This window comes from Solanum stenotomum, chromosome 6 (assembly GCF_019186545.1).
Source record: "Solanum stenotomum isolate F172 chromosome 6, ASM1918654v1, whole genome shotgun sequence".
Classification (NCBI taxonomy): Eukaryota; Viridiplantae; Streptophyta; class Magnoliopsida; order Solanales; family Solanaceae; genus Solanum; species Solanum stenotomum.
Genome location: NC_064287.1, coordinates 39,666,683 through 39,693,427, shown reverse-complemented (window position 1 = coordinate 39,693,427; position 26,745 = coordinate 39,666,683). Strand labels below are relative to the sequence as shown.

The window sequence follows — 26,745 nt, the reverse complement described above, 5'->3', positions numbered from 1 at the left end:
TAGAGGCCTTCCCATCAATACAATTGACCGGGTCTTCTACAAATGATCTCATAAGATAGAAACTTCTCCGCCAATACAATAGGTCCTGTTTCTAGAAGCAATCTCCCTATCCTATAACTACGTGCCCACATAGGTCTTTAGCTAGTGGATCCACCTAAAAGCTAAACATGTTAGTTATACCTTAGGCAAGTAGGACACCTTCTTTCGGTGTGGGGTTACATGACACCGGATTCCATGTAGCTCGCATGGTCTATGTCGGTTATGATTAGTTTTCCTATATGATAAGATAATGAATGAGACATGAACTATACTATGAATTCTCGGTGAGTTTTACTTAGTAGGAGTGGGGGTATGAGACTTCACTTTTACATTGCACAAGTAGACTTAGTAGGATGTTACGGGATGGTTTCTTTATGTTATGATGAGACATGAATGTATGAATGTATGAATGTATGTTGAATGGATAGTTGCTATGAATGACTTTCATTATGTTCAAGTAATGTGAATGACTATTTCCTTACTTATGACTATTGATTATGATGAGGTCTAAAGATGATATGTATGACTAAGATAGCTTCAAAGGAGTACTTAGTATGGTTGGTATTATGGGATGCGAACTATACATTGCACAAGTGTTCCTTAGGGGTTGCTAAGGTAATAGTTTTACTATGTTATGAGCATAAATGTGATTATGGCTTGTGTATTATATTGAAAGGGCATGTTGGTTTCCAAACTTGATAAATGCATACTTTTCAACAAAAATGTCCTTTTTATCATATTTCAAGGATTTTGTGCATGCTTCCATACTTAGTACTTCATGTGCTAACCCATTTCTTCTACATTTACTATGAGTGTAGGTTCCAATCATTAAGACACACTTCTTCTTTCAAGAGAAGCTTGGGTTGACTATTCCCTAGGTTTGGTGAGTCCTCAAGTTCGAGGACAAGAAGTTATTGTTTCTAGTTTCTATTGTACTTTCTATTTTTGAAACTTGATGTAAAGGGCTTTGACCCTATTTGTACTCTCTATTGTACTAGATGGTGATTGAGACAAGTCTAGACTCGTATTTTCGTTTATGAAAAAGAAGTTGAACTTCGATTGTAAAAGTTCTAAATTTTCCGCATCATTCTTATGACTTTATGTGTTTGATTATGCTAAGGGCTTATATGCGACCCCCTTCGGGATCAAGTACGCTGTGTTACGTCTAGGGGGTACCCCTGGGTCATCACAAGGAGATTAATAAAAGCAAACATTTGTATGCTTGCGATGGAATGATCAGTCTAATCCTCCTCCTCCTAAGCAACAATAGCAGCGGCCTTTGAAGAACGACTCTTCTTGTTAAGAAAAGCAAAATGTTGTGAATGTTTGGAATAACACCACCATTCGGAATCGTCACATCGCTAAAAAACAATTAATCATCAAACCTAATAGCTAATTGTATGTGCCTTGGAATGATCCGACTCTTTTTGTCATTCCTCACTGCAATTTCAGCCAATTCAAGCACCTACAAACAATCACACATATGTAAAAAATAGTTATCAAAAACCCTAAAAATTTAACATTTTAAAAAAAGGAACTTGAGAAATTCAACTCAGCTGCAAGGTACTTAAGCGCAACCACAAGGAATATCGGATCTCCAGTGCCAACACGTTTGGCATACTTCCCAACTTTGAGAAATTGGGCAATACGAGCCACTGGGAATCGGAAACCTACTTTGTTTCTACGAGGATGGGACCTTATTTTAGCATTTGAACCAGGGCTTTTCCCTTTACCGTCCATTGATCTTTTTCACTTCAAAAATAAAAAATGTTTTGCTTTTTGATCGATAGAAACAAGAGACTAATGAAGCAGAAGAACTGAATTGTTGTGTGTGTATGTGAGTTTCTAAAGCAACCTGGTTTTGATATTTATAGCCCACGGGAGTAATTACCCAACAAATGAGAATACAATCACAAGGATTGAACTTGTATGTCGTTGGATGAAAGAGCAAATTCCCATTGCTTGAGATCATGGGCAACAAGAACACCAATCACATCTTTATTAAAGATGAAAACCAGCATGCCAGGTTTTTCTTTAATGAGATACTGCTTTTGCATAAACATGAATATTAAGAGAACATTTTAGATATAAGAAATGATGCACGGATTAGTCAAAATAAAATTAATTAGTATAACGATGATTAACCGCATTCGAAAAAGATAAAAGTATAAATTTTATTCTATACTAGCATTACATTATTTGAAGAGTTAATTTATACTCAATTGAAAAATAATTTTGTTTAATTAGATGTGAATATAATTTTTGAGGTCCCTTTTCAAATATTTTCTATATTTGACTTAATTTGTTCACATATAAAGCATTTTTTTCCATAACAATATAAAACTTATTGTGTTTTACTTTTCATACTTTATCCAATAATATAGAGCAAAGCTAATCAAGATGCCCATTTAGAAGATTAATGTAACGACCCGAACCATCGGTTTTTAGGAGAACAAAAATCTGGGAAAATAAATTACGAGAAATCATATTTTCTCTATCTTTCTAAAATACCTAAACAAGTCGTAAAACACCCTAGAAACCTTAGAAAAGCTGCTCTAAGATTGTGAAGGTAGGAGAAGGAGATTTCTAGCGTGAGGATGGTGAGATCATATGGATTCTTGGCCAAATTCACCGTCATGAAGCTCAAAAAACCCGAATTGAAGTCAAAAACTTTGTGCAACTTCTTGGCACCCAAGTAGGCTAGGTTTTGTGAACAGAGTATTTATAAATATGTGCTTACTAAGTAATATATGTAAATCAATGGTAGGGTTATGCGTAGACCCTCATGCACAGAGTAAATTCCATAAGTAATTCCTAGAAATAAAAGTATGTGGGTTTATGCCTTGAGAAGAGGAATTGATGAATTGTTAGGGACTCTAGAATTGCAATCATGAATAGAATTGGTTCAAGAATAATATTATGAAATCATGAATGGAACTAGATTTATGAATGTATGCTAGATCATAAATTGGAGTGATTGAATTGAGGATTTATGATGAATTGTGACTAAACCCTAGAAAGAAGCCTTTGATGATGAACTAGGGCTAAGTATGGTCAAATTAATATATATATATATATATATATATATATATATGATAGGGATTGAGGATTAATTAATAGGTGATGGTAGTGATTCTATGATTGTGTGATGTATGTTGTTCTTGCTTCATTGTGATACATGTACGTATATGAATGTTGCATTGTTGATCACACTAGTTGTAAATGAGATGAATGAATTATGATTTCCATGAATTCATGAAATAAATGTATGATATTGAGGATATACTGGTGATTGTGATTGTGGTGTGTTGAATGGATCGGTTGCCACGTTCCGGCATAACTAACTTGGATCAGTGTCAACGTTCCGGCATAACTAACTTGGATTGGTTGCCACGTTCTGGCATAACTAACATGGATTAGTTGCCACGTTCCGGCATGCTAACTGTTTGGGTTTGGGTTCCATGAAAGGGCCAATGATGTGGCAAAATTGTGTAACTTAAGAAACGTGAAATTGTTTGTAAATGTTGCTGATATTGTATATGTTTGATATGCGTTTGTGAGTATAGTGTTGTATTGACTTATATATGTTGCACTTAGTGGGCACATGTTATGATGGTTTAAATTTGATTGTTTGTTGTATTGAGCGAACCTGTTGGGTATAGTGGAATGGCAAAGTGTTCAAGGGGAGAGTAATGGATAGTAAAGGTTGTTCGTGTGTTGTAATGGCGAGAAGTAGAGGTAGCAGGTGTGATGAAATATGCTTAGGTGGATTTCACTGTGGGAAAAGAGATTGGTTTAGTGGGAAGAAAGCTTGATTTAATGTACTATGTGACCATGGTTGGTTAGTGTGACGAGGAAGTAAGGGTATGACGTGAGCGATTAGTTGGAATGTTGCAGTCGTATTTGGGGATGTTTTCCTACGTGTTAGAATGGTTAGGCTATGATCAAGTACCTAGTAAGTAGGTTGACTGGAAGGTGGTTAATAGTTAGAGTGCTAGAGTATATGGGAAGTATTTTAAAAGAGGGTAAAGGTGGAGAAGCGAGTGGTCTATTGTATATTTTTACTAGTTGGTTTCCTATGTTATGTCGAGGGCGTCGGGTTGACCGATGATGCCTACCAGTACGTGTGTTTCGTACTGATACTACTCTTGATGTCTTTTTGACATAGTCTGGATGCAGGTTGGTGATGTTTGCTTAGATGAAGATGAAGAACTGTAACATCTCGCAACTAGAAATAACTAGAAGGAAGTTTAAAATCTGGAAATAGTTATTTTTGGTAAATATAAGGAAATCTGGAATATTGTAAGTAAGTTAAAGTGATTTTTTGGTCAACTTCAAATGACCATAACTCCTAGCTTAGGATGCATTAAATGTATTTCCAGATATGGTTGGAAAGCTTTCGGAACGATCTTTCCAATGCCACCAATATTGCGTAAAAATCTGAATTCGTATGAGTGAGATACGCCCATTGGAAGCTAGACTTGTCATATAAGGAAATGTCCAATCAGGATTTTGAAGGGTATTTCAGTCCTTTCCTTATCCAATTAATTAAATTCATTTTAGTGAATTAATTAAGGGTCTAAATTGAACCTTGTCAATTTTACGCTTTTGGAAAAGATTTAGGGTTTTAGAGAAGATGAAAGAAGAGGAGAAAAGAGCAGGAGAAGCAAGGAAATCATCAAGTTCGTCAAGTTTAGCTTGTGGATTTCGTCGTGGGTGATCCCTACAAGGTATGTGAGTCTTACATAGTGTTGGGTTCGTTCACCCACACGCCAAACATGTTTAATTCAGTGAAATTCATCCTGAAAGAGTTTGAAAGTTGATGTTCTTGACATGAATTCTTGAATTTGAATGTTGTTCTTGAATTGGGATGAATTGAGAAGTTTCTGAGTTCGTTACGTCACATTATAGAGTCATTTCGAGCTAGGTTCTTAAGTACTTTTGTTGGGTATCTATATCTAAAAGTACTTTTAGAAAAAGAATCGAGTTTGGGTGAATTGGGGATGAAAAATGAAGAAGAAATTTTGTCGGACGAAATCAAAGGGTGGCCGCGCGTCGCGCGCCTAGTGCCCAGATTTGAAGTTTCAGCTTCGCGTTGCGGAGCTGACACGAGGTGTTTTGCCTCAAAAGACTTTTTCGAAACCAAAATTTAATTATGCCTCCGCATCGCGGACCCACATTTAAATCTTGATTTTCAATTCTTTCTCATGTTTAGCTATCTAAAATCACTGCTAAACAACATGAGATCTTTCCAATCACAAATCTTAATCCTTGAATCCATAATTCAATTCAAGGACTAGTTAAGAGTCAAGTCAAGAGCAGTAATGTAATGACCCTCCAGGTCATTTCTGTGTGTTGCCTTCTGTGTGTCATTTAGAGCATTCCTGTAGCGACCCCAAGTCATTTATGACTTTCTGGGACTGACATTTTGGTCACCTGGTCGTTCGTTTGGTCTTGGTGCGAGTTTTTGTGTTTTGGAGCTTATGAACCTTGAACGATCATTTTCGATCAAAAGTTCAAGAAGATGACATCAGAATCCAATTCTGACGATTCTATCAGCTCCGAAAGGGTCATTCTAGGCTAGTAGCGCGGTCGACATGACTCCCGAGGTTTTCAGTGTGAGTCAGTGCAATTACGCGTTTTAACTTTAAGCTTAAGCCTAAGTTTGACTTTGGTTTACATTCTGAGTAAACATGCTCGGATGAGAATTCCATCAGCGCGGTTAGCTCCGGAATGTCGAGTTTGGTCTAGATTGACCCTTCTTTTGTGTCCTGAGGTTTTCAATATCTATTCGAGCCCTTTTGTGGGTTGACTTAAAATGACCTTTATAAGTGGGACCCACTTTTTATCAAGATGAACTTTGATAGAAATTTTGACTGCGTCGTTGAGTCCAGAATATCGAATTTGGTATGGTTGCATATCTCGTTTGCGTGCACGGGGTTACGAACGAGTTCGGAGCACCCCGTCTGAGTTTTTAAGTTTTGGAAATATTGTAGAAAATCAGCTATAATTGCAGAAAAACCAACAACATTTCCCAAAACTTAAACCCTCATAACTCTCTCATCTTTTGTCCAAATTAGGTGATTCGAAGTGCAGGAGCTTCGTTTTTTCGGTGGCTTTGCCGTAGAGTGTTCAGAAGTTGTTGGGTGCACGTAGTTCGATGTAATTTCGCGATTTACCTGCTGCTGTACCCCTTTTTCGAGCCTTTGTTTTTGGCATTCTTGTTTTGGTTATATCTCTCTCATTTTAGCTTGGCTTTGGGTGATTCGAAGTACCACATGTTGAGAATTGTCGAGACTTCATCGTAGAGTGTTCAAAGAGTGCTGGGAACCTTTCGAGTTTCGTTTATTTCGAGTTTGGACTGCTGCTGCTTTCTTTTTTTTAGTAGATTAAAGTGTGGTTTCTTGCTTGTTGGTTTTTTCTATGTTTTTGAGCCTCGAATTTTGTTCCATTTTGGAATATAGGTTTGGGGTGCTATTTAGGGTCTCTTGAAGGAGTCAAATTCAGACAGTTCGATGCGGGTCCCACGATTCCCGTTTTGACTCCAAAATTGACCCGTCTCCATTTGTTGTGATTTTGGTGTCTAAACGACCGTACTAATGTTGTGACCCCATATTTGATAGAGTGACAGCGTTCAAAGGTTGATCGGGAAGGAAAATCTCCGGTAAAGTGATTTGGAGAGCGCGCGATCGGCCTTAAGGTAGGCTACGACTTCCTTTGTTTTATATTGAGCTTAATTGTGTAAAAACATGTTGATTGGAGTGAATTGGGGGTGGGTACCGGTTTACTACCTTACTTTGATTAGATACATTATGTTAGGATCAATTGGCCACAATTCGGGCATAGTATCATGTTAACCGGTTTAGTAGAGTTGCATGCTTATGTGTTAAATGCTATTGTATGCTTGTATGCTATGTATTGTATGCCTTGTTCATCCTTAACCGTAACCATGATGTCCTTAGTCTAGGTTAGGCTAGCATTGCCTTAGACTTATGACCGTGTGGGCTGGATAGCCTTGACTTGCTACCTACGTCGTTCGAATGACTTAGCTCCTTGTAAACTGGAATAGCAGACTTGAGTCTGATAGTTTGAGCCTTAGATTAGGCGTTATCACTATTTGCTGCACATTTGTATCTTCTCCCTCTTATTTTGCGATTCCGACACATTCTCGAAGGTTTGGTGCATCACTCGAGGCGTGGATTGAGATAGTATAGGCTTGGAGCCTTTTTCGTGATGTCCTAGAGTGGACGGCATTCCATAGTGGTTGTTGTTGGATTGAATCCTATTGGAGATACCATCACCCCCGGGGTCGTTCTTTCTAGCTGGGCTGGGAACGTATCGCTGGCTGGGTAGACTCGGTGATATCGGCGATCACCCCCGGGCCTCTCTTTCTAGCTGGGCTGGGAGTGTGCTGTTGGATTGGTGTCCTCGGGTCGCTCTTTCTAGCTGAGCTGGGCTGACTGCATGGTAGAACGACTCGTTATATCTACCTCACTCATGGGTCCCTCTTTCTAGATGGGCTGGGAGTGGACTGTTTGGTTGGGTGCCCCCTAGGGTCACTCTTTCTAGCTGGGCTGGGAGTGCACTGCTGGCTTGTTGGAGTCTGATGGATTATCTTAGTTACTTTGGGCTGGGAGCTCGATTTTCTTCTTTCTCAGTAGACTTTGCATTTCCGTGTACCTGTCAGGCTTATGGGGGTTCGTTTAGGTTTTATTTGAGCTTGCGCACGAGTGTACCATCTGGGCATATGGGGTCCAGTTATGTTTAGTTTAGTTGTACTTAGTTTGTTTCTGGTATGCTCGTGTGCTTTCTTTTCTGATTCGCTTTGACCTCTTTGTGTCTAGATTCTATCCTTTCTTATTGTTTTTACCATTTTTACTCAGTCGGCATATGATGCCTTCTAAGTACCTGTTGTGTTGGTACTCATGCTACGCTTTGCATCTATTTCGTCATGAAGGTCCCAGTACTAGTTACCAGCGGTGATTAGTTCCAGCCTTATTTTGCAGCTGTGATTCGGAGACGAGGACGAGCACTTGGCGTTTTGGGGTTTGTTCTGTCTCCTTGTTTTGTTTTAGCTAGTCCTTGTTGCTTTTGAGACACGCTCTGTTGTGGTCCACTTTTGGGACTTGTACTTTTATTAGATAGCTCTGTACTAGTGACTTTCAGGTTCTGGGAGGAATTTCTGTATATATTTATTTTGGGTTGCTTCCGCCTTGTTATTCTTGTTTAGATTATTGTTTTCGCTAGTTTCTGCCCTTTCGCTCATTGCTTGATGTTCTGGGTTACGGGTTGGCTTACTTACTGGTAGGGTAGAGTAGGTGCCATCATGACTCAAGAAATCAGGTCATGACAAGTTGGTATTAGAGCCTCAGGTTCACCGGTCTCACTTATACAGAGCTAACGTATAGTAGAGTCTTGCGGATCGGTGCAGAGACGTCCGTAACTTATCTTCGGGAGGCTACAGGATGTCCTTAGAAAGATTTCCTCTTTTCTTTCACTTTCGTGCAACATGTGTATTATTGGTTCCTTAAGATCTCACTTGTTTCACTCTTTCATTGGATGGCTTGCTCGCGAGGTGGCGCGACCGGAGGTGATGCACCCAGGCCTGCAGACAGAGCCCCAGCTTGGGGTAGACGCCGACCCCAAGGTCGAGAGAGGGCCACATCATCAGTCCAGAAGAGAGAGGAGGATCCAGAGCTAGTAGTAGACCCTTTAGCATTTCGTATACCAGATCAGCCGATGGGGCTGGGGCCAACCCAGTCACCACCCGTACTAGTTTTGACTCCAGATCTCCAGGCCCCTATTGCTTAGCTCTTAGGTGTGCTTGGGGGATGCATCAGCCACCCGCCCCAGCTACACCAGCAGTAGTACCGCAGGATCAGCCTACAATGAGGGCACCTGAGGTCCAGGTACCACCTAAGGGAATACAGCCCTTGGCAGCGGACAAACCTATGCCGCTTGACCAGAAGATGCTTGGTGTGTTTCTCAGGTTGACACCACCGAGGTTTTCTGGGGCAGTGGATGAGGATGCCCACGAGTTTCTTACTACTTGTCGTGAGAGGCTTCACACTTTAGGCCTTGTGGAGTCTAGAGTGGCAGACTTCATTGCTTACCAGCTAGATAGGCCAGCCAGGCAGTGGTGGCGCACATTCATTCAGACCAGGCCAGTTGGATCTTCACCGGTATTATGAGATAAGTTTTCTAAGGCCTTCTTGGCCAAGTTTATCCCTCGTAGCGTCAGAGACCGCCTCAGGGATCAGTTCTGCAGGTTGGAGCAGGGTTCCATGTCGGTGGCAGAGTACGAGACTAGGTTCCACGAGCTCTCCCGTCATGCCGAGATGATATTACCTACAGAGGAGGAGAGAGTTAGGTGCTTTATTCGTGGGTTGAGATTGCAACTTCTGCTTGAGACCCAGTCCTTAGTTTCTGCGGGTCGATCTTTTTTAGACGTAGTTGACCATGCTAGTACTATGAAGCATCTTCATCACCAGGCCCAAGGGGGCAGCGAGAAGAGGGCTAGGCATGAGGGCAGCTACAGTGACTCCCGCCCCAAGTCTAGAGATTATCATGACAGGGCCGGACGACGATTTTGACAGGGTCAGTCTAGCAGACCTACACAGGCCTCTCTTAAGGCATCAGATGGTGGTCGGAGTGAGGCTAGTTCGAGTCAGGGCCGCGAGGTGTTTCAATCGGGTTCTTCGGGCCATAGTAGTCGTTCTTCTGGGAGTCGCCCTCGACAGGGTTGCCATGAGTATGGTGAGAAGGGTTATTGGGCTAGGGACTGCCCTCAGCATAGTCGGATTATTCCCGCTCCTCATGCAACTCCCCCAGCCTTACCAGCACCTCCAGTTAGAGGCCGTGGTCAGGGTCAGGACCGTAGAGGTGGTCAGCAGGGTACACGAGGTGGTCCCAGAGGAGGCAGGACAGGTGGTAGGTTTGGTGGGCAGGGCAGAGGCAGACATAGCCATTTCTATGCAGCTCCAGCGAGGGCGGAGGCTGAGGCATCAGACGATGTGATCACATGTACTATTTTTTTATGCCAGCAGCCCGCCTTGGCTTTATTTGATCCAGGCTCTACTTTTTCGTATGTTTCTATTTACTATGCCTTTTGATTGAGTATTATGTCTGAGCCTTTGGTAGCGCCGTTGCATGTGTCGACCCCCGTGGGTGAGTCTTTAGTAGTGGATCACGTATTTCGATCTTGCTTAGTTACTATCCAGGGGCGTGACACTCGGGATGACCTTATATTACTTGACATGGTTGATTTCGATGTGATTCTGGGCATGGACTGGTTATCCCCTTATCGCGCTGTTTTAGATTGCTTTTCTAAGACCATTACCTTTAGCCATTCATGGTATTCCTCCGGTGGTGTGGCAGGGATCTCGTGGTAGCACAACAGTTGGGGTTATCTCTTTTATTCATGCTAGCAGGCTAGTGGCTAGTGGATGCCTATCATATTTGGCCTATGTCCATGATGTGAGTAGGGATGTTCCTCTGGTTGAGTCAGTTCCTGTTGTTCGTGACTTCTTAGATGTGTTTCCTACTGACCTACCTGGCCTACCCACAGAGCGTGATATTGATTTTCCGATTGAACTTGAGCCAGGTACTCGGCCTATTTCTATTCCGCCATATCAGATGGCTCCTGCAGAGCTTAAGGAGCTCAGTGTTCAGCTCCAGGATCTCTTGGGTAAGGGATTTATCATATCTAGTGTATCACTTTGGGGTGCTCCCGTTCTTTTTGTTAAGAAGAAGGACGATACTATGCGCATGTGCATTGACTATAGATAATTGAATAAGGTGACAGTGAAGAATCGATATCCTCTACCTAGGATTGATGGCCTATTTGACCAGCTACAGGGAGCTTCTGTGTTCTCTAAGATTGATTTGAGGTCCGGTTACCACCAGTTGAGGATTAGGGTAGCGGACATCTCTCAGACTGTATTTAGGACCCGTTATGGCCATTATAAGTTCTTGGTGATGTCATTTGGGTTGACTAATGCCCCTCCTACCTTTATGGACTTGATGACGCGCGTGTTCAGGCCTTATCTTGATTCCTTCGTCATAGTCTTCATTGGTGACATTTTGATATACTCGCGGAGTAGGGGTGATCATGAGCAGCATTTGAGAGTTGTGCTCCAGACTTTGAGAGATCAGCGGCTTTATGCCAAGTTCTCAAAGTGCCAGTTTTGGTTAGACTCTGTAGCGTTCTTGGGGCATGTTGTATCTAAGGAGGGCATATGGTAGATCCGGCGAAGATTGAGGTTATTCGTGATTAGTCTAGGCCCACCTCAGTTATTGAGATTCGAAGCTTCGACGGACTAGCAGGCTACTACAGACGATTTATGGAGGGTTTCTCTACCTTGGCAGCACCTCTGACCCAGTTGACTCGTGTTGATGTTCCCTTTGTTTGGTCAGAGGAGTGTGAGGCGAGCATTTTGAGGCTCAAAGAGTTCTTGACCACCTCTCCTATATTGACTTTTCCAGTTGAGGGCCAGGGCTTCACGGTTTATTGTGACGCATCCGGCATTGGTTTGTGTTGTGTATTGATGCAACAGGGTCGGGCTATTGCTTATGCGTCGAGGCAGCTTAAGATTCATGAGCGCAACTACCCCACCCATGACTTAGAGTTGGCGGCGGTAGTTTTCACACTTAAGATTTGGAGGCACTACTTGTATGACTTAGAGATGCGAGAGCAGTTTCCTAGCTTGTTTGAGCCTTCAGGTACTTCTTGACCCTTACTTTCGCAGATGAAAGTCCTTTTTAGTAGTGGATATTGTAATGACCCTCTAGGTCATTTTTGTGTCTTGCCTTCTGTGTGTCCTTTTGAGCATTCCTGTAGCGACCCCAAGTCATTTTTGACTTGCTGGGACTGACAGTTCAGTCACATGGTCGTTCGTTTGGTCTTGGTGCGAGTTTTTGTGTTTTGGAGCTTATGAACCTTGAACGATCATTTTCGATCAAAAGTTCAAGAAGAGGACATTAGAATCTAATTCTGACGATTTCATCAGCTCCGGAAGGGTCATTTTAGGCTAGTAGCATCGTCGACATGACTCCAGAGATTTTCAGTGTGAGTAGGTCCAATTAGGCGTTTTAACTTTAAATTTAAGCCTAAGTTTGACTTTGGTCAACATTTTGAGTAAACACGCTCGGATGAGAATTCTGTTAGCGCGGTTAGCTCCGAAATGTCGAGTTTGGTCTAGATTGACCTTTCTTTTGTGTCCCGAGGTTTTCGATATCTATCCGAGCCCTTTTGTGGGTTTTGACTTAAAATGACCTTTGGAAGTGGGACCCACTTTTTATCGAGATGACCTTTGCTGGAAATTTAGACTACGCCGTTGAGTCTGGAATATCGAATTTGGTATGGTTGCATATCTCGTTTGCGTGCACGGGGTTCCAAACGAGTTCGGAGCACCCCGTCAGAGTCTTTAAGTTTTGGAAATATTGCAGAAAATCTGCTATAATTGCAGAAAAACCAACAACATTTCCCAAAACATAATCCCTCATAACTCTCTCATGTTTTGTCCGAATTAGGTGATTCAAAGTGCGGGAGCTTCGTATTTTCGGTGGCTTTGCCGTAGAGTGTTTGGAAGTTGTTGAGTGCGCGTAGTTTGAGATAATTTCACAATTTACCTGTTGCTGTACCCCTTTTTCGAGCCTTTGTTTTTGGCATTCTTGTTTTTGTCATATCTCTCTCCTTTTGGCTCAGTTTTGGGTGATTCGAAGTCCCACGTATTGAGAATTGTCGAGACTTCATCGCAGAGTGTTCAAAGAGTGTTGGGCACCTTTCAATTTTCGTTTATTTCAAGTTTGGACTGCTGCTTCTTTCTTTTTTTTAGTTGATTAAAGTAGGGGTGATCATGAGCAGCATTTGAGAGTTGTGCTCCAGACTTTGACAGATCAGCGACTTTATGCCAAGTTTTCAAAGTGCCAGTTTTGGTTAGACTCTGTAGCTTTCTTAGGGCATGTTGTATCTAAGGAGGGCATTATGGTAAATCCGGCGAAGATTGAGGCTATTCGTGATTGGGCTAGGCCCACCTCAGTTACTGAGATTCGGAGCTTCGTCGGACTAGCAGGCTACTACAGACGATTTGTGGAGGGTTTCTCTATCTTGGCAGTGCCTCTGACCCGATTGACTCGTGTTGATGTTCCCTTTCTTTGGTCAGAGGAGTGTGAGGCGAGCTTTTTAAGGCTTAAGGAGTTATTGACCACCATTCATATATTGACTATTCCAGTTGAGGGCGAGGGCTTCACGATTTATTGTGACGCATCCGTCGTTGGTTTGGGTTGTGTATTGATGCAGCAGGGTCGGGTTATTGCTTATGCATCGAGGCAGCTTAATATTCATGAGCGCAACTACCCNTACTACAGACGATTTGTGGAGGGTTTCTCTATCTTGGCAGTGCCTCTGACCCGATTGACTCGTGTTGATGTTCCCTTTCTTTGGTCAGAGGAGTGTGAGGCGAGCTTTTTGAGGCTTAAGGAGTTATTGACCACCATTCCTATATTGACTATTCCAGTTGAGGGCGAGGGCTTCACGATTTATTGTGACGCATCCGTCGTTGGTTTGGGTTGTGTATTGATGCAGCAGGGTCGGGTTATTGCTTATGCATCGAGGCAACTTAATATTCATGAGCGCAACTACCCTACCCATGACTTAGAATTGGCGGCAGTAGTTTTCGCACTTAAGATTTGGAAGCACCACTTGTATGGAGTTTGATCTGAGATCTATATCGATCACAGGAGTCTTCAATACATTATAAGCCAGAGGGGCCTTAATTCGAGGCCGCGTCGTTGTATTGAGCTTCTGAAGGACTATGACCTCTCTATTATCTATCATTCGGGAAAGGCGAATGTGGTAGCGGACGCCTTGAGCCGAAAGGCGGTGAGTATGGGTAGTCTAGCCTTCTTATCTATTGAGGAACGACCCTTTGCTATGGACATTCAGTTCTTAGCCAATAGCATGGTTCGGTTGGATATCTAAGATTCTAGACGTGTCTTGGCCCATATGGGAGTTCAGTCTTCCTTGCTTGATAGGATCTATGGTTGTCAGTTTGAGGATGAGGCTTTGGTGGCACTTAGAGATCGAGTGTTAACGGGTGATGGTGGTCAAGCTACCTTAGATCTTGATGGAGTGCTAAGATTCGCCGGCCGCATATGTGTTCTAAGAGTTGGGGATATGATACAGTTGATACTTTCTGAGGGCCATGAGTCTATATACTCTATCCATCCGGGCACATCGAAGATGTATCATTATTTGAGGAAGCATTACTGGTGGAGTGGCATGAGGAGAGATATTGCTGACTTTGTTTCCCGTTGCTTGTGCTGGCAGCAGGTAAAGGCCGAGCATTTAAGGCCTGGTGGTGAGTTTCAGAAATTACCCATTCTGGAGTAGAAGTGGAAGCGTATCACTATGGACTTTATTGTGGGGTTCCCTTGGACTTCTAGAGGTGTTGACAGCATTTGGGTCATCGTTGATCGATTGACCAAGTCAGCACATTTCCTTCCTGTTCATTCTTCATTTAGCGCCAAGAGGTTGGCTCGTATCTACATTCGGGAGGTGGTTCGACTTCATAGGGTGCCAGTTTCTATTATATCAGATCGGGGTTCTCAGTTCATGTCCAGCTTTTGGAGGATCTTTCAGGATGAGTTGGGCACTCGGGTTGACCTTAGCACAACTTTCCACCTGCAGACGGATGGCCAATCGGAGCATACTATTCAGGTCCTTGAGGATATGATGCTGGCCTGTGTTATGGATTTTTGAGGTAAGTGGGACCAGTTCTTACCTTTGGCGGAGTTTGCGTACAACAACAACTACCACTCTAGTATTCAGATGGCCCTATTCGAGGCATAATATGGTAGGCGTTGTCGCTCTCCAGTTGGTTGGTTTGAGTCTATAGAGCCTAGGGCACGTGGTACAGATTTGCTTCAGGAGGCCCTGGATAAAGTGAGGGTGATTCAGGATAGGCTCAGGATGGCTCAGAGTTGGCACCCGAGTTATGCGGATCGGAGGTGCCGACCTTTGAGATTCTCTGTTGGTCATCAGGTATTCCTCCGTGTGTCGCCCATGAAGGGCGTGATTAGGTTTGGGAGACGGGGCAAGCTTAGCCCCAGGTATATTGGGCCTTTTGAGATACTCCGGACAGTTGGGGAGGTTGCTTATGAGTTGGCCCTATCTCCAGCATTTTCAGCCATCCACCCGATTTTCCATGTCTCGATGTAGCGGCGGTATGTTCTTGATGAGTCTCATGTGCTCCAGTATGATGCAGTCGAGTTAGATGATCGTTTGACATTTGTAGAGGAGCCAGTTGCCATTCTAGACAGAGATGTGAGGAGATTGCGTTCGAGAGCCATTCCTGTTGTTAAGGTCCGTTGGAGGCATCGTCTAGTCGAGGAGGCTACCTAGGAGACCGAGCAGGAGATGCGAGAGCAGTTTCCCAGCTTGTTTGAGCCTTCAGGTACTTCTTGACCCTTACTTTCGCAGACGAAAGTCCTTTTTAGTAGTGGATATTGTAATGACCCTCCAGGTCATTTCTGTGTCTTGCCTTCTGTGTGTTGTTTAGAACGTTCCTGTAGCAACCCCAAGTCATTTATGACTTGCTGGGACTGACAGTTTGGTCACCTGGTCATTCGTTTGGTCTTGGTGCGAGTTTTTGTGTTTTGGAGCTTATGAACCTTGAACGATCATTTTCGATCAAAAGTTCAAGAAGATGACATCGGAATCCAATTCTGACGATTCCATCAGCTTCGGAAGAGTCATTTTAGGTTAATACCGTGGTCGACATGACTCCCGAGATTTTCAGTGTGAGTCGGTGCAATTAGGCGTTTTAACTTTAAATTTAAGCCTAAGTTTGACTTTGGTCAACATTCTGAGTATACGCGCTCGGATGAGAATTTCATCAGCGAGGTTAGCTCCGGAATGTCGAGTTTGGTCTAGATTGACCCTTTTTTTGTGTCCTGAGGTTTTCAATTTTCATTTATTTCGAGTTTGGACTGCTGCTGCTTTCTTTTTTTTAGTTGTTTAAAGTGTGGTTTCTTGCTTGTTGGTTTTTGCTATGTTTTTGTGCCTCGAATTGTGTTCCATTTTGGAACATAAGTTTGGGGTGTTGTTTAGGATCTCTTGACGTAGTCAAATTCAGATAGCTCGGTGCGGGTCTCACGATTCCCGTTTTGACACCAAAATTGACCCGTCTCTGTTTGTTGTGATTTTAGTGTCTAAACGACCGTACTAACGTTTTGACCCTATATTTGATAGAGTGACAGTGTTCAAAGGTCGATCGGGAAGGAAAAGCTCCGGTAAAGTGATTTGGAGAGCGCGAGATCGGCCTTAAGGTAGGCTACTGTTTCCTTTCTTTTAGATTGAGCTTAATTGTGTAAAAACATGATGATTGGAGTGAATTGGGGGTGGGTACCGATTTACTACCTTACTTTGATTAGATACCTTATGTTAGGATCGATTGGCCACATTTCAGGCATAGTATCATGTTAACCGGTTTAGTAGAGTTGCATAAATGCTATTGTATGCTTGTATGCTATGTATTGTATGCCTTGTTCATCCTTAACTGAAAGCATGATGTCCTTAGTCTAGGTTAGGCTAGCATTGCCTTAGACTTATGACCGTGTGGGCTGGATAGCCTTGAGTTGCTATCGACGTCGTTCGGATGACTTAGCTCCTTGTAGACTAGAATAGCAGACTTGAGTCTGATAGTTTGAGCCTTACATTAGGTGTTATCCCTACTTGCTGCACTTCTGTATCTTCTCCCTCTCATTCTGCGGTTCCAACGCATTCTCAAAGGTTTAGTGCATCACTCGAGGCGTGGATTGAGATAGTATAGGCTTGGAGCCTTTTTGTGATGTCTTAGAGTGGACGGCGTTCCACGGTGATTGTTGTTGGATTGAATCCTATTGGAGATAACATCACCCCCAGGGTCGTTCTTTCTAGCTGGGTTGGGAACGTATCGCTGGCTGCGTAGACTCGGTGATTTCGGTGATTGCCCCCGGGCCTCTCCTTCTAGCTGGGCTGGGAGTGTGCTGCTGGCTAGGTGTCCCCGGGTCGCTCTTTCTAGCTGGGTTGGGAGCTGACTGCATGGTAGGATGACTCGCGATATCTACCTCACTCACGGGTCTCTCTTTCTAGCTAGGTTGGGAGTGGACTGTTTCGTTGGGTGCCCCCTAGGGTCACTCTTTCTAGCTGGGCGGGGAGTGCACTGCTGGCTGGGTGGAGTCTGATGGATTATCTTAGTAGTGGTTCTCCCACTAGATGGTTAGTGTGGGTACCAATCACGATGGTCTGGGTCGTGACATGTTCTAAATTTATTGGAGTGAATATCTGACACCATATATGTATGTTGCATGAGTCATTATTTTTTCTTCAAAATTTGTTGTTCAAGATGCATTAATATCTATAAGGTATGTTTTGAATTTTAATATTCAATTTATACATAAATATGATGATTTTTGGAAAATAGTATTTAGATAATGTAAATAGTTTTAGAATTTTTTTGTTCTTTGTTCTTGATTCGTGTATCTATTACAAATGATGTTATGTGATAAGAATTTTTGAACGGAAAAAAATTTAAATTCTATTTTGGCCAAACAAATTTTTCAACCAAATTGATCATAGTTTTGGAATTCGAAAAAAAGGACTCTGATTGGTCTGAAATTTGGTAGATTCATAAGAACAGCCTAGTAAGAAATATTTTTGGATCGTTATATTAGATTTTGGTCATATTTGAGTATAGGGGTCGTTACCTTGATTGCCAAGATTGGATTGTAGTGAAGTATTAGTTTCACGAGTCGGCTTAGACCTTCCTCCATATCGGATGAAACTAATACAAGTCACTATGTATATAATCGCTAGTTTTGATAATCTGTATTAACTCTCCTTAACTGAGTAATATGTGATTTGATCAATGTAACTAGGGTGATTTTCCCATGACTTAAACTAACAGTAGACTCTCCATTTGAGTTAGGCCTATATAAGTTTATAGAGTGAATACTCAATCATTGTACATGTGTATTACATGAGTAGTTTTCCAATTCCATCGATTGGCTTTTCGAGATGCATGGATATATATGTATAAATGAGCACTGCATTTTGTTATTTAGGATTATTCGGCATATTATGATCTCTTTAATGTATTATTTCTCAAATTCTGAATAGACTTTACAGACTCACTTAATACTATTCAAGTATTTCTTTCGATAGAAATAAGATATTAATTTTTTAAAAATTGCATTATATATGTTCATGTTAGATGAAATTATTTTCGGTGTCTAGCTAAATAAGAGATGGACACTTAATATATTTTTCTTGTAACTCTTTTGAGTTTGATAAATATGTTATCTCTTATTGTATATTGATGCATGAATTTCTTTTTCTCATGAATTGAATGTTAATCTATCTCATAAGAGAAAATATCTTTTAAATTGAATTAAACATATTTGTATACTAGCGTCTGCGTGATTTATTCTGGATAGAACTTTTAAGTTGGTTAAAGAATGGACATAACAATTCATTGAAAGTGAAGTCAGTACCAACATGTGAGTCATGTTTAGAAAGAAAAATGACTAAGAGACCTTTCCTCTTAAAAACGAAATAAAGGTAGTGATAAGTTAGAACTAATCTATTCTAATTTGTGCGGTAAATGATCATTCAGGCAAGAGGTAAATTTGAGTATGCTGAGATTTTCAGAAGGTTACTCATGATATGAAAATATATTTTTGATGTTTTGTAAGTCTGAATGTCTTCATAAACTCAAAATATTTTAAGACAAATGAAAATAGCATCATGAAAAATATATAAAGTCACTGCAATATGATTGTAGTGACATATACCTCTCTGCATAGTTGATTAGACACTTATCTGATAGAATAATTGCATTTCAATTGCCTACACCAGACACTCTAAAATAGATTGGTGTAAAAGAGAAAAGAAATAGACTCTTATGAAGAAGATAAGATTAATAATTGACTTATTCATTGTTGTTTTGTTTCTTTTGGGATATGTTCTAAGAGCTACACATCACATTTGAATTCAATTCCTATCCAATCAGGAATAAAATGTGTGTATTAATTGGATATCCAAAAAGAATGAAAGAAGATTTATTTTATTGTCCTACAAAAAATAAGGCAATTGTTAAGACAACTGTCAGATTTCTAGAAAAGGACTATTGAGTAATCCATGTTCCTAGAAGTAAACTAGTTTTACAGGACTGAACAAAGAAATAACAAATGAGTCAGTTGTAAATTCAGACTCTCAAGAACATCTAACTGGTATGTCAGTGTAACACCCCAGAAATTTTTTGAGCTAAGACTTGAACCATCCTTTGTTGTGAGTAGAATTTTACCGAGGAATTAAAATTTCTTAAGTGTTAAGTTCACTAGATGTAGCACCTTGAATTCGGAAAAAAAGAATTAAATTGGAAATAGCAAAATCTGAAATTTTGCAAGTTATACTAAAGTATGAGTTGGGTCGACTTCAAATGACCATAACTCATAGATCAGGATGAGTTAGTTGTACTACCAGATATAGTAGAAAAGACCTTTGAATTATCTTTCCAACGCCGCCGAGTTTGCTAAGTTTCGAGGTCGGATGAGTGAGATATGGCCTTTTGAAGTTAAGCTGCCCAGTTAAGGAAAGTTAGCCGAAATAGTAAGAGGTATTTTGGTCTTTTCCTTACCAAATCAGATTTAATTCATTTTTAGTAAGGTTTTATGGGTCTAATCCTATTAGTTTCAGTTTTATAATCCTAAAATTAGCCTAGCCTTTTAGTTGAGAGTTCAAGAAGAGAAAAGAAGAGAAAATAGGAGAAAATAGGAGATGATCAAAGCGTTCGTCGAGAGTCTTGCGATTTGTTGCGGATTTTCGCCATGGGTTTAATTCCTAAGAGGTATGTAAGCTTCCATAGTGATGGTTTTGTTCACCCACACGCCAAACATGTTATTTTCAGTGCAAATTTCATTCCTGAAGTTGAAAGATTAAAGTTCTTGATGAGTTCTTGATAGGTGTGTTCTTGAAGTTCTTTCTAAATCTTGTTGTGTTGGGTATTTGATGATTTCTTAAGATCAAAGTGAGTGTTTTAAGGGATGTATTGAGTATATTAGATTGTACTTAAGCTAAGTAATCAATTCTAAGTGATTGGGGAAGAAACCGTTCAATTCTAGGCAAAATAGGGTGAGAAAACGAGCAAAGAATTTCGTCGAGTTTTCTGGGTTGGGGCCTGGCGCGATGCGCCAGCAAGAGTGCCCAAAACCCTCCTCTGAAGTTTAGGGGCTGGTGCCCCACGACACTCAGAGCGCCAGGGTCGCCTGTCCCATCCAGTTTGTCTTCGGTTTCTCCGTTTGAGTTCGTTTAAAGTGCACCTTCACTCTCTTTCGATTCTAAACACTCTAAACTACTTCTAAACACCTAGAAATCATTCATAACATGATCATAACCTTGAATTCATAATTCAAATTCAAGGTAGAGCTAAAAGTTAAGTTTTTGAGAATTCTTTCGAACATTCTAAGAAAGTCCCTTTGAGTCATTTTGTGGAGTCTTCTACAACTTCTAGTAACTTGTTTCAAGACTCAAGTAAGTGAGAATGAGAGTGAGGAGAGTGTATTCATGAGTCTACACTATCATCTATATCCTTCATATCATGAACCATAACTCTTAAATTCATAATTCACATTAAAGAGAGAGTTAAGAGTAGAGTTCAAGCAAAATTTTGACTTCAATTGTGAATCCTTGGAAATCCATAATCTATTTGAGTTAAATTTTGAGAAAGTAAGTGAGAGAATGAGAAGAGTTGTATACATGAGTTTCCATAATGTTATGTAGACCTACGAGTCAAGTCGTTCATGCCATTAAATTCCGCATGAATCCAGAAGTTCAGTATCTATGAGAGGAGAAATATCTCCAGGTCCTAAGTCTTAAGTATTGAGTTTCTAACCCATTTGAGATTACATTCCAAATCATGGGAATATTACATGTTACCCATGAAGTCTTTGAGGTTAATTGTTCATGCCCATAATTCCGCATGAACCCGATAAGTCGAGCAGTCTTGAGATAAGAAGTATCTTTGAGTCCTTGAGTTGAATAGTTCATTCTCATAATTCCACATGAATCCTCTGAGTTGAGCATTCTTGAAATGAGTAGTATTAGTGAAGATCTTGAGTTCCAAGTATTGAGATCTATCTATGGTTATTGAAAACCATCCATTGAGTCGTTCACGTCCATAATTCGGCATGGTCTATATTTTAAGAAGTCTTTTACAAATGTTTTTAACTTTGTTTTAAGACTTAAGTTTTGAGTTCAGTAAAGAGTAAAGTTGAAGTCCTTTTCTTCAAAAAGTATATGGGGACTAAGTATTCCCAAAGATATTTAAAATGTTTTCACATTTAAATAAGAACGGAAACTGAGATTTCCAAAGAGCCTTCGGGCTAGTTTTTAGAAAAGAGTAATCGCTTTCTAAATGAAGCAAGAGGGGAAACTTTGATTTCCAAGATAGCCTTTGAGTTATGTTTTTTAGCACTAATCTCAAATCACAGAAAGAAGTATGTTTTTTTAAAACATAAAGAGCTAGTATATTTTGGGAGTAGTATTGAGCACCGATATGGGGGAGGGTTCAGAAAACCCCGAGCTGCCATAAACCATGTAGCCATCATGGGTAGAAAAGGGTCATACTTTTTATATGAATCGTTTTCGCATAGACTAGTGGATCCACTTAGTAGTTCAGGTCCTGTGCCCTTAGCAAGGTATAGGATGCGCTGGCAGCGTGAGGTAGATCGTTGTATCATCACTATAACTTTAATGTGATGGTTGTCGGTTAGAGAAACTCCCACATAAGTTATTGTATTTTTATATACACGGTTATTTGTATTTTTACATACATTTCAGAGTTATGTTGTATCCTTACATATACATAGAGTTGACATCATGTTTTTAAACAGTTTGTTTCTTTATATTGCACTTGTTTTAAATTGCTTTATAATGAAATGAGTTCAGTCATATTGAGTTGACTATCCAGAGTTGAGTACCTAAAGTCGAATATCATATCTTTGAGTACTTATGAGTTGAGTAAGTTGAGTAGTTTTGAGTATCCTTGAGTATTCCTTGAGTTGAGTAAGTTTGAGAAGAGGTAAATATGTTTCCTTTTTATCAAGTTTCAAGCTTATGTTTATGCTTTAGAATTCCTCTTACATGTTTGTACATTCCATGTACTGAGCCATTTGGCCTGCATCCTCTCATGATGCAGACACAGGTATTCATGATCATCAACAAGAGCTTCGTTGATACATCCGAGAGTTCGAGTTAGCTATGGTGAGCCTCTTGGTTCCGGAGGATTTCATTTACCTTTCAGTTATATTAGTTATTAGGATATCGGGGTCTTGTCCCGACTTCCATCTTTATCAGTTAGAGGCTTCATAGATAGTCAGTCTAGTTGAGAAGTCTGTATCATTTATTTTACTAAATGTTTTAAAAACTTAAGTTGCCTATTTTATGGCCAGTTGAATAATTTATTTTTATCCAGAGTTTTCATTTAAGTTAAAGCTTGTATTTAAGTTTCATGAATTTTATTCAATTTTAAGCTTTTGCATGCTTGAGTTAGTCTTCCGCTTGTAGTCAGCCAGGATGAGGGTTCGCTTGGTGAGCAGCAATGGTCTTCGAGTGCCAGCCACGTCCAAGGTGTAGACTCGGGTAGTGACAGTCAGAATTGACGTTCCATTGCATTTACGTAGTGGGAGAAACGTTACTAGACATAACAATACTACTACCTCAAGTAGTGAAAGTGATGTTGGGAAAATTAAAGAACACTACATGAAAAGTAGTTAATGTTTCATTACCGCAAGGTTTTGAGGAAAATATTAAGACTCAAGAACATGAAACTGTGACTATTGTAGTAATAGTTAGTCGTAGTGGCAGAATCATAACAAAGATTGATTGATTTTGTCTATTTAAGAGGACTTTCATCATAAACATCTGAAGATCTAATACAAAAACGATAAGTTACGACTCAGCATTACTAGATGAAGTTGCATAAGAAAACAACTTGGTAAGATCCTTTTGATAAGAAATATAAAAGGAATATATGTGAGTTGTAAATGCATTGTTAACAGTCTAAGTGGGAGATTGTTAGGGTATATACTATTAATCATGTGTTTAAAAATAGTATTCTAATAATTTTCAAGATTAAGTGTCTTAGTGGGAGATTGTTAGGCTATATACTATTAACTATGCATTTAGATATAGTACATTATAACAATCGTGATGGTTAAAAGTCTAAGTGGGAGATTGTTGGGATATATACTATTAACCACGTGTCACTACTAAAAAACTGCTTAAAAACGATGGACAGAAAAGCGACGGACGGTGTCGCTCCAAAAAGTGATGTCTTTTACCACATTGTCCGTCACTTTTTAATAAAAATAATTGTTTTTTAAATTATTTTACAAAAAGCGACGGATGGCATCTCTTAGTCCATCGCTTTTTTTGCGGATTTTTGCGCCAAATAATTAATAATTATTTATTTAATATATATGGCGACACCATCCGTCGCTTTTATTAAAAATAATTATATATAAATTAAAAATTGATGACGCTGTCCGTCACTTTTAATTTTTTTTTTTATTAATAATTTTTTTATTATAGCAACGGACGGCATCTTTATGTCCGTCGCTTGTTGGTCAAAATATATGGTCAACTATTTTTGAAAAGCGACGGACAGTGTCTCTTAGTCTGTCGGTTGTTGGTCAAAATGTTGGTCAACTATATTTAAAAAAAGCGACAGACTTAGAGACGTTGTCCGTCGCTTTTTATTAAATATCTGAAAGACATATTGCAATTTTCTTATTTTCCTCTCTCTCTCTTCACTCTTATTCTCTCCCTTCTCTCTATATTGATCTCCCTCCCCATCGTCGGTCATCGTCCTCTCCCAATTGCTGCCCTTCCCCGTCGCCTATCGCTGTCGCTACATTGCCTCTCCTTGTTAAGGTTAGGGTTAAATTTTAGTTTATTTTTTCAATTCTAGTGATTATAATTGATTGTTTGTTAGTATATTATTGTTTTTGTTTGTTGGGTTGTGTTATTCAATTGTTATTTTGATTTGTTTATTGTTAGTTAGGTATAGATAATTGAAGATTTTTATTTTAGGGAGGGTTTTTTTTTTTAAAAAAATTGTCATTTTTAAATTGGGCATTGTTAGTTAGTGAAGAATTAGCATTTTTGTATTTTAGGACTAGTTTAAACTTGAGAATATGTAATTTGAGGTTGAATTGGAATTTTTTTGGATTTGATTTTAGGACTAGTTAGTTATAAAGTGTTAATTTGAAGTTAGAAATTAGTAATTGAAGTGTTATGAGTAGATGATGAATGTTTGAATGTCATGAATTTAGATGATGAATGTTTGAATGTCATGAACTTAGAACTTGAACTTAAACTTGAAATTAAAACTTGAACTTGAATTTAAAACTTGAACAAAGCTTGGAATTTGAAGTGTAACTTAGAATTTGAACGTGAACTTAGAACTTGAACTTGAAATTAGAACTTGAACTTGAACTTGAACTTGAACTTAGAACCTGAACTTGAACTTAAACTTATAACTTGAACTTGAAATTAGAACTTGAACTTGAATTTAGAACTTGAACTTAAACTTAGAACTTGAACTTGAAATTAGAACTTGAACGTAGAATTTGAACTTGAACTTAGAACTTGAACTTGAAATTAGAACTTGAACTTGAACTTAGAACACGAACTTAGAATTTGAAGTTGAACTTAGACTTGAACTTGAAATTAGAACTTGAACTTGGAACTAATTAGCTTGAATATATAATTAATTAATTTTAGAAATTAGATATGAACTTGAATTGAAAACTTGAACTTATTAAAACTTGAATATATATATATATATATATATATATATATAAAACTAATATTCTTGGATCTGAAGTTTATATTTAAATAATTTTAGAACTTTTCATGCTAGGCAATTGAGGAAGCTCAACATCTAAAAAAGTTGATACAAGACTATATTGCTTCTTTCATCAAAGTAGGAGATAAGGTTGGTGCTTCTAAATTTCTAAAGTTCAAGTACAATTGTTTTCAATAATGTGTTTGTGTCCATCTAGTATTGATACTTAGCTTTAATTTGTGATAATTTTTTTGTGTTCATCGATTGTTTGTTAAGCATAGGTACCAACACTAGTTGATCCTATTGATGACAACATTGATTTTTTTTGCAAGATCGATTTGTGTCCATCTAGTATTGACACTTAGCTTTAAATTTAGAAATAATATATTTGTTAAGTATAAGTACCAACACTAGTTGATCCTATTGATAACAAAATTGATTTTCTTGCAAGATCGATTTGTGTCCATCTAGTGTTGACAATTAGCTTTAAATTTAGAAATAATATTTTTGTTAAGCATAAGTACCAACACTAGTTGATCCTATTGATGACAAAATTGATTTTCTTGCAAGATCGATTTGTGTCCATCTAGTGTTGACACATAGCTTTAAAAAGTTGTTAAGTTGGTGGATTTAGTTGTTGTATTAAGTCAAAACTAAACTAGTTAAAGTTGTTAAGTTGTTAAATAAGTTCACATAAATAATGTGATTTTGTTGATGAATTTAGTTGTTGGAATTAAGTAAAAAATAAACTAGTTCAAGTTAAAAAGTTGTTAAGTTGTTTAAATAAGTTAAAATAAATAATGTGGTTTTGTTGATGGATTTAGTTGTTGGAGTTAAGTCAAAACTAAACTAGTTCAAGTTAAAATGTTGTTAGGTTGTTTAAATAAGTTAAAATAATGTGGTTTAGTTGGTGGATTTAGTTATTGTATTAGGTCAAAACTAAACTAGTTAAAATTGTTAAGCTGTTTAAATAAGTTAAAATAGTGAATATATTTATGATATGTATATATATTGATGTCAATTTTTATATTTAATATGCATAATGACTTTCATCAGTACGTCGCTGAGAATCTAGATAGTTCGGTCCAATTGATACCTGAACTTTCCACCCAGATTTGGAAAGAAAAAGTGGTAAGGGGGACACACAAGGGTAGAGTCTATGGTCTAGGCTCTCGAAACGATGTAAGACGACTCCAGTCAGGCTTAGAAGGAATTGGATTGTCACGTCAAGCCGAGGCACTTGACGGTGTTCAAATTGCTGCTATGTCGGCTCAAATAACTAAGCTTACAATAGCACTGGCAGAGTCAGACGGAGAAGAGCAGCTGAACAAGCAAGCATGAGTGAGACTGTTCAGCAAATCAAAGAACAAATGATGAACCTCGCTCGTCGACCTACTACTTCGGATCCCGATGACACCGACGACGAGAGTGATAAGGATGATTACGTAGAACCCACTCCCTAGTTTAGATCTCTAGACATTTATGAACTTTTTGTAATTTTGAAACGAATTTTGAAAGACTTTATAAGTCTTTAATTTATGATTTAGATACTTTTTAATGTTATTTTAAGTTTGTTGTTTTATGTTTTGTTTAGATTGTCTATAATTTTGTGTGTTTGATTGGGCTGAATAGTGTAGAATTGAATTGAATTGCATTTGCAGGTGGGCAACAAAAACTGGCAGTTTCTGCTGCCAAAAATATTTAAAGAAAAGTGACGAATAGCGTGGTTTTGTTCGTTGCTTTTCTGGGTTTTATTTATTTTTAAATCCCATAAAAAGCAACGGACAGCGTGGTTTTGTCCGTCGCTTTTTAGGGA

The 26,745-nt window shown here is 39.2% G+C and overlaps 1 protein-coding gene and 1 pseudogene across 1 annotated transcript; one reads left to right on the top strand and one right to left on the bottom strand.

Moving 5' to 3' along the window:
- Positions 1-1,411: 1,411 nt before the first annotated feature.
- LOC125866845 (probable histone H2A.3) lies at positions 1,412-1,779 on the bottom strand. Its single transcript, XM_049547212.1, has 3 exons — positions 1,592-1,779; position 1,547; positions 1,412-1,504 (listed from the first exon to the last, which is right to left on the bottom strand). Exons 1-3 carry the CDS (start codon positions 1,777-1,779, stop codon positions 1,412-1,414), a joined length of 282 nt encoding a protein of 93 aa, XP_049403169.1.
- A 1,982-nt stretch (positions 1,780-3,761) lies between these two features.
- On the top strand, positions 3,762-26,270 carry LOC125868736 (uncharacterized; annotated as a pseudogene).
- The last annotated feature ends 475 nt before the right edge of the window (positions 26,271-26,745 follow it).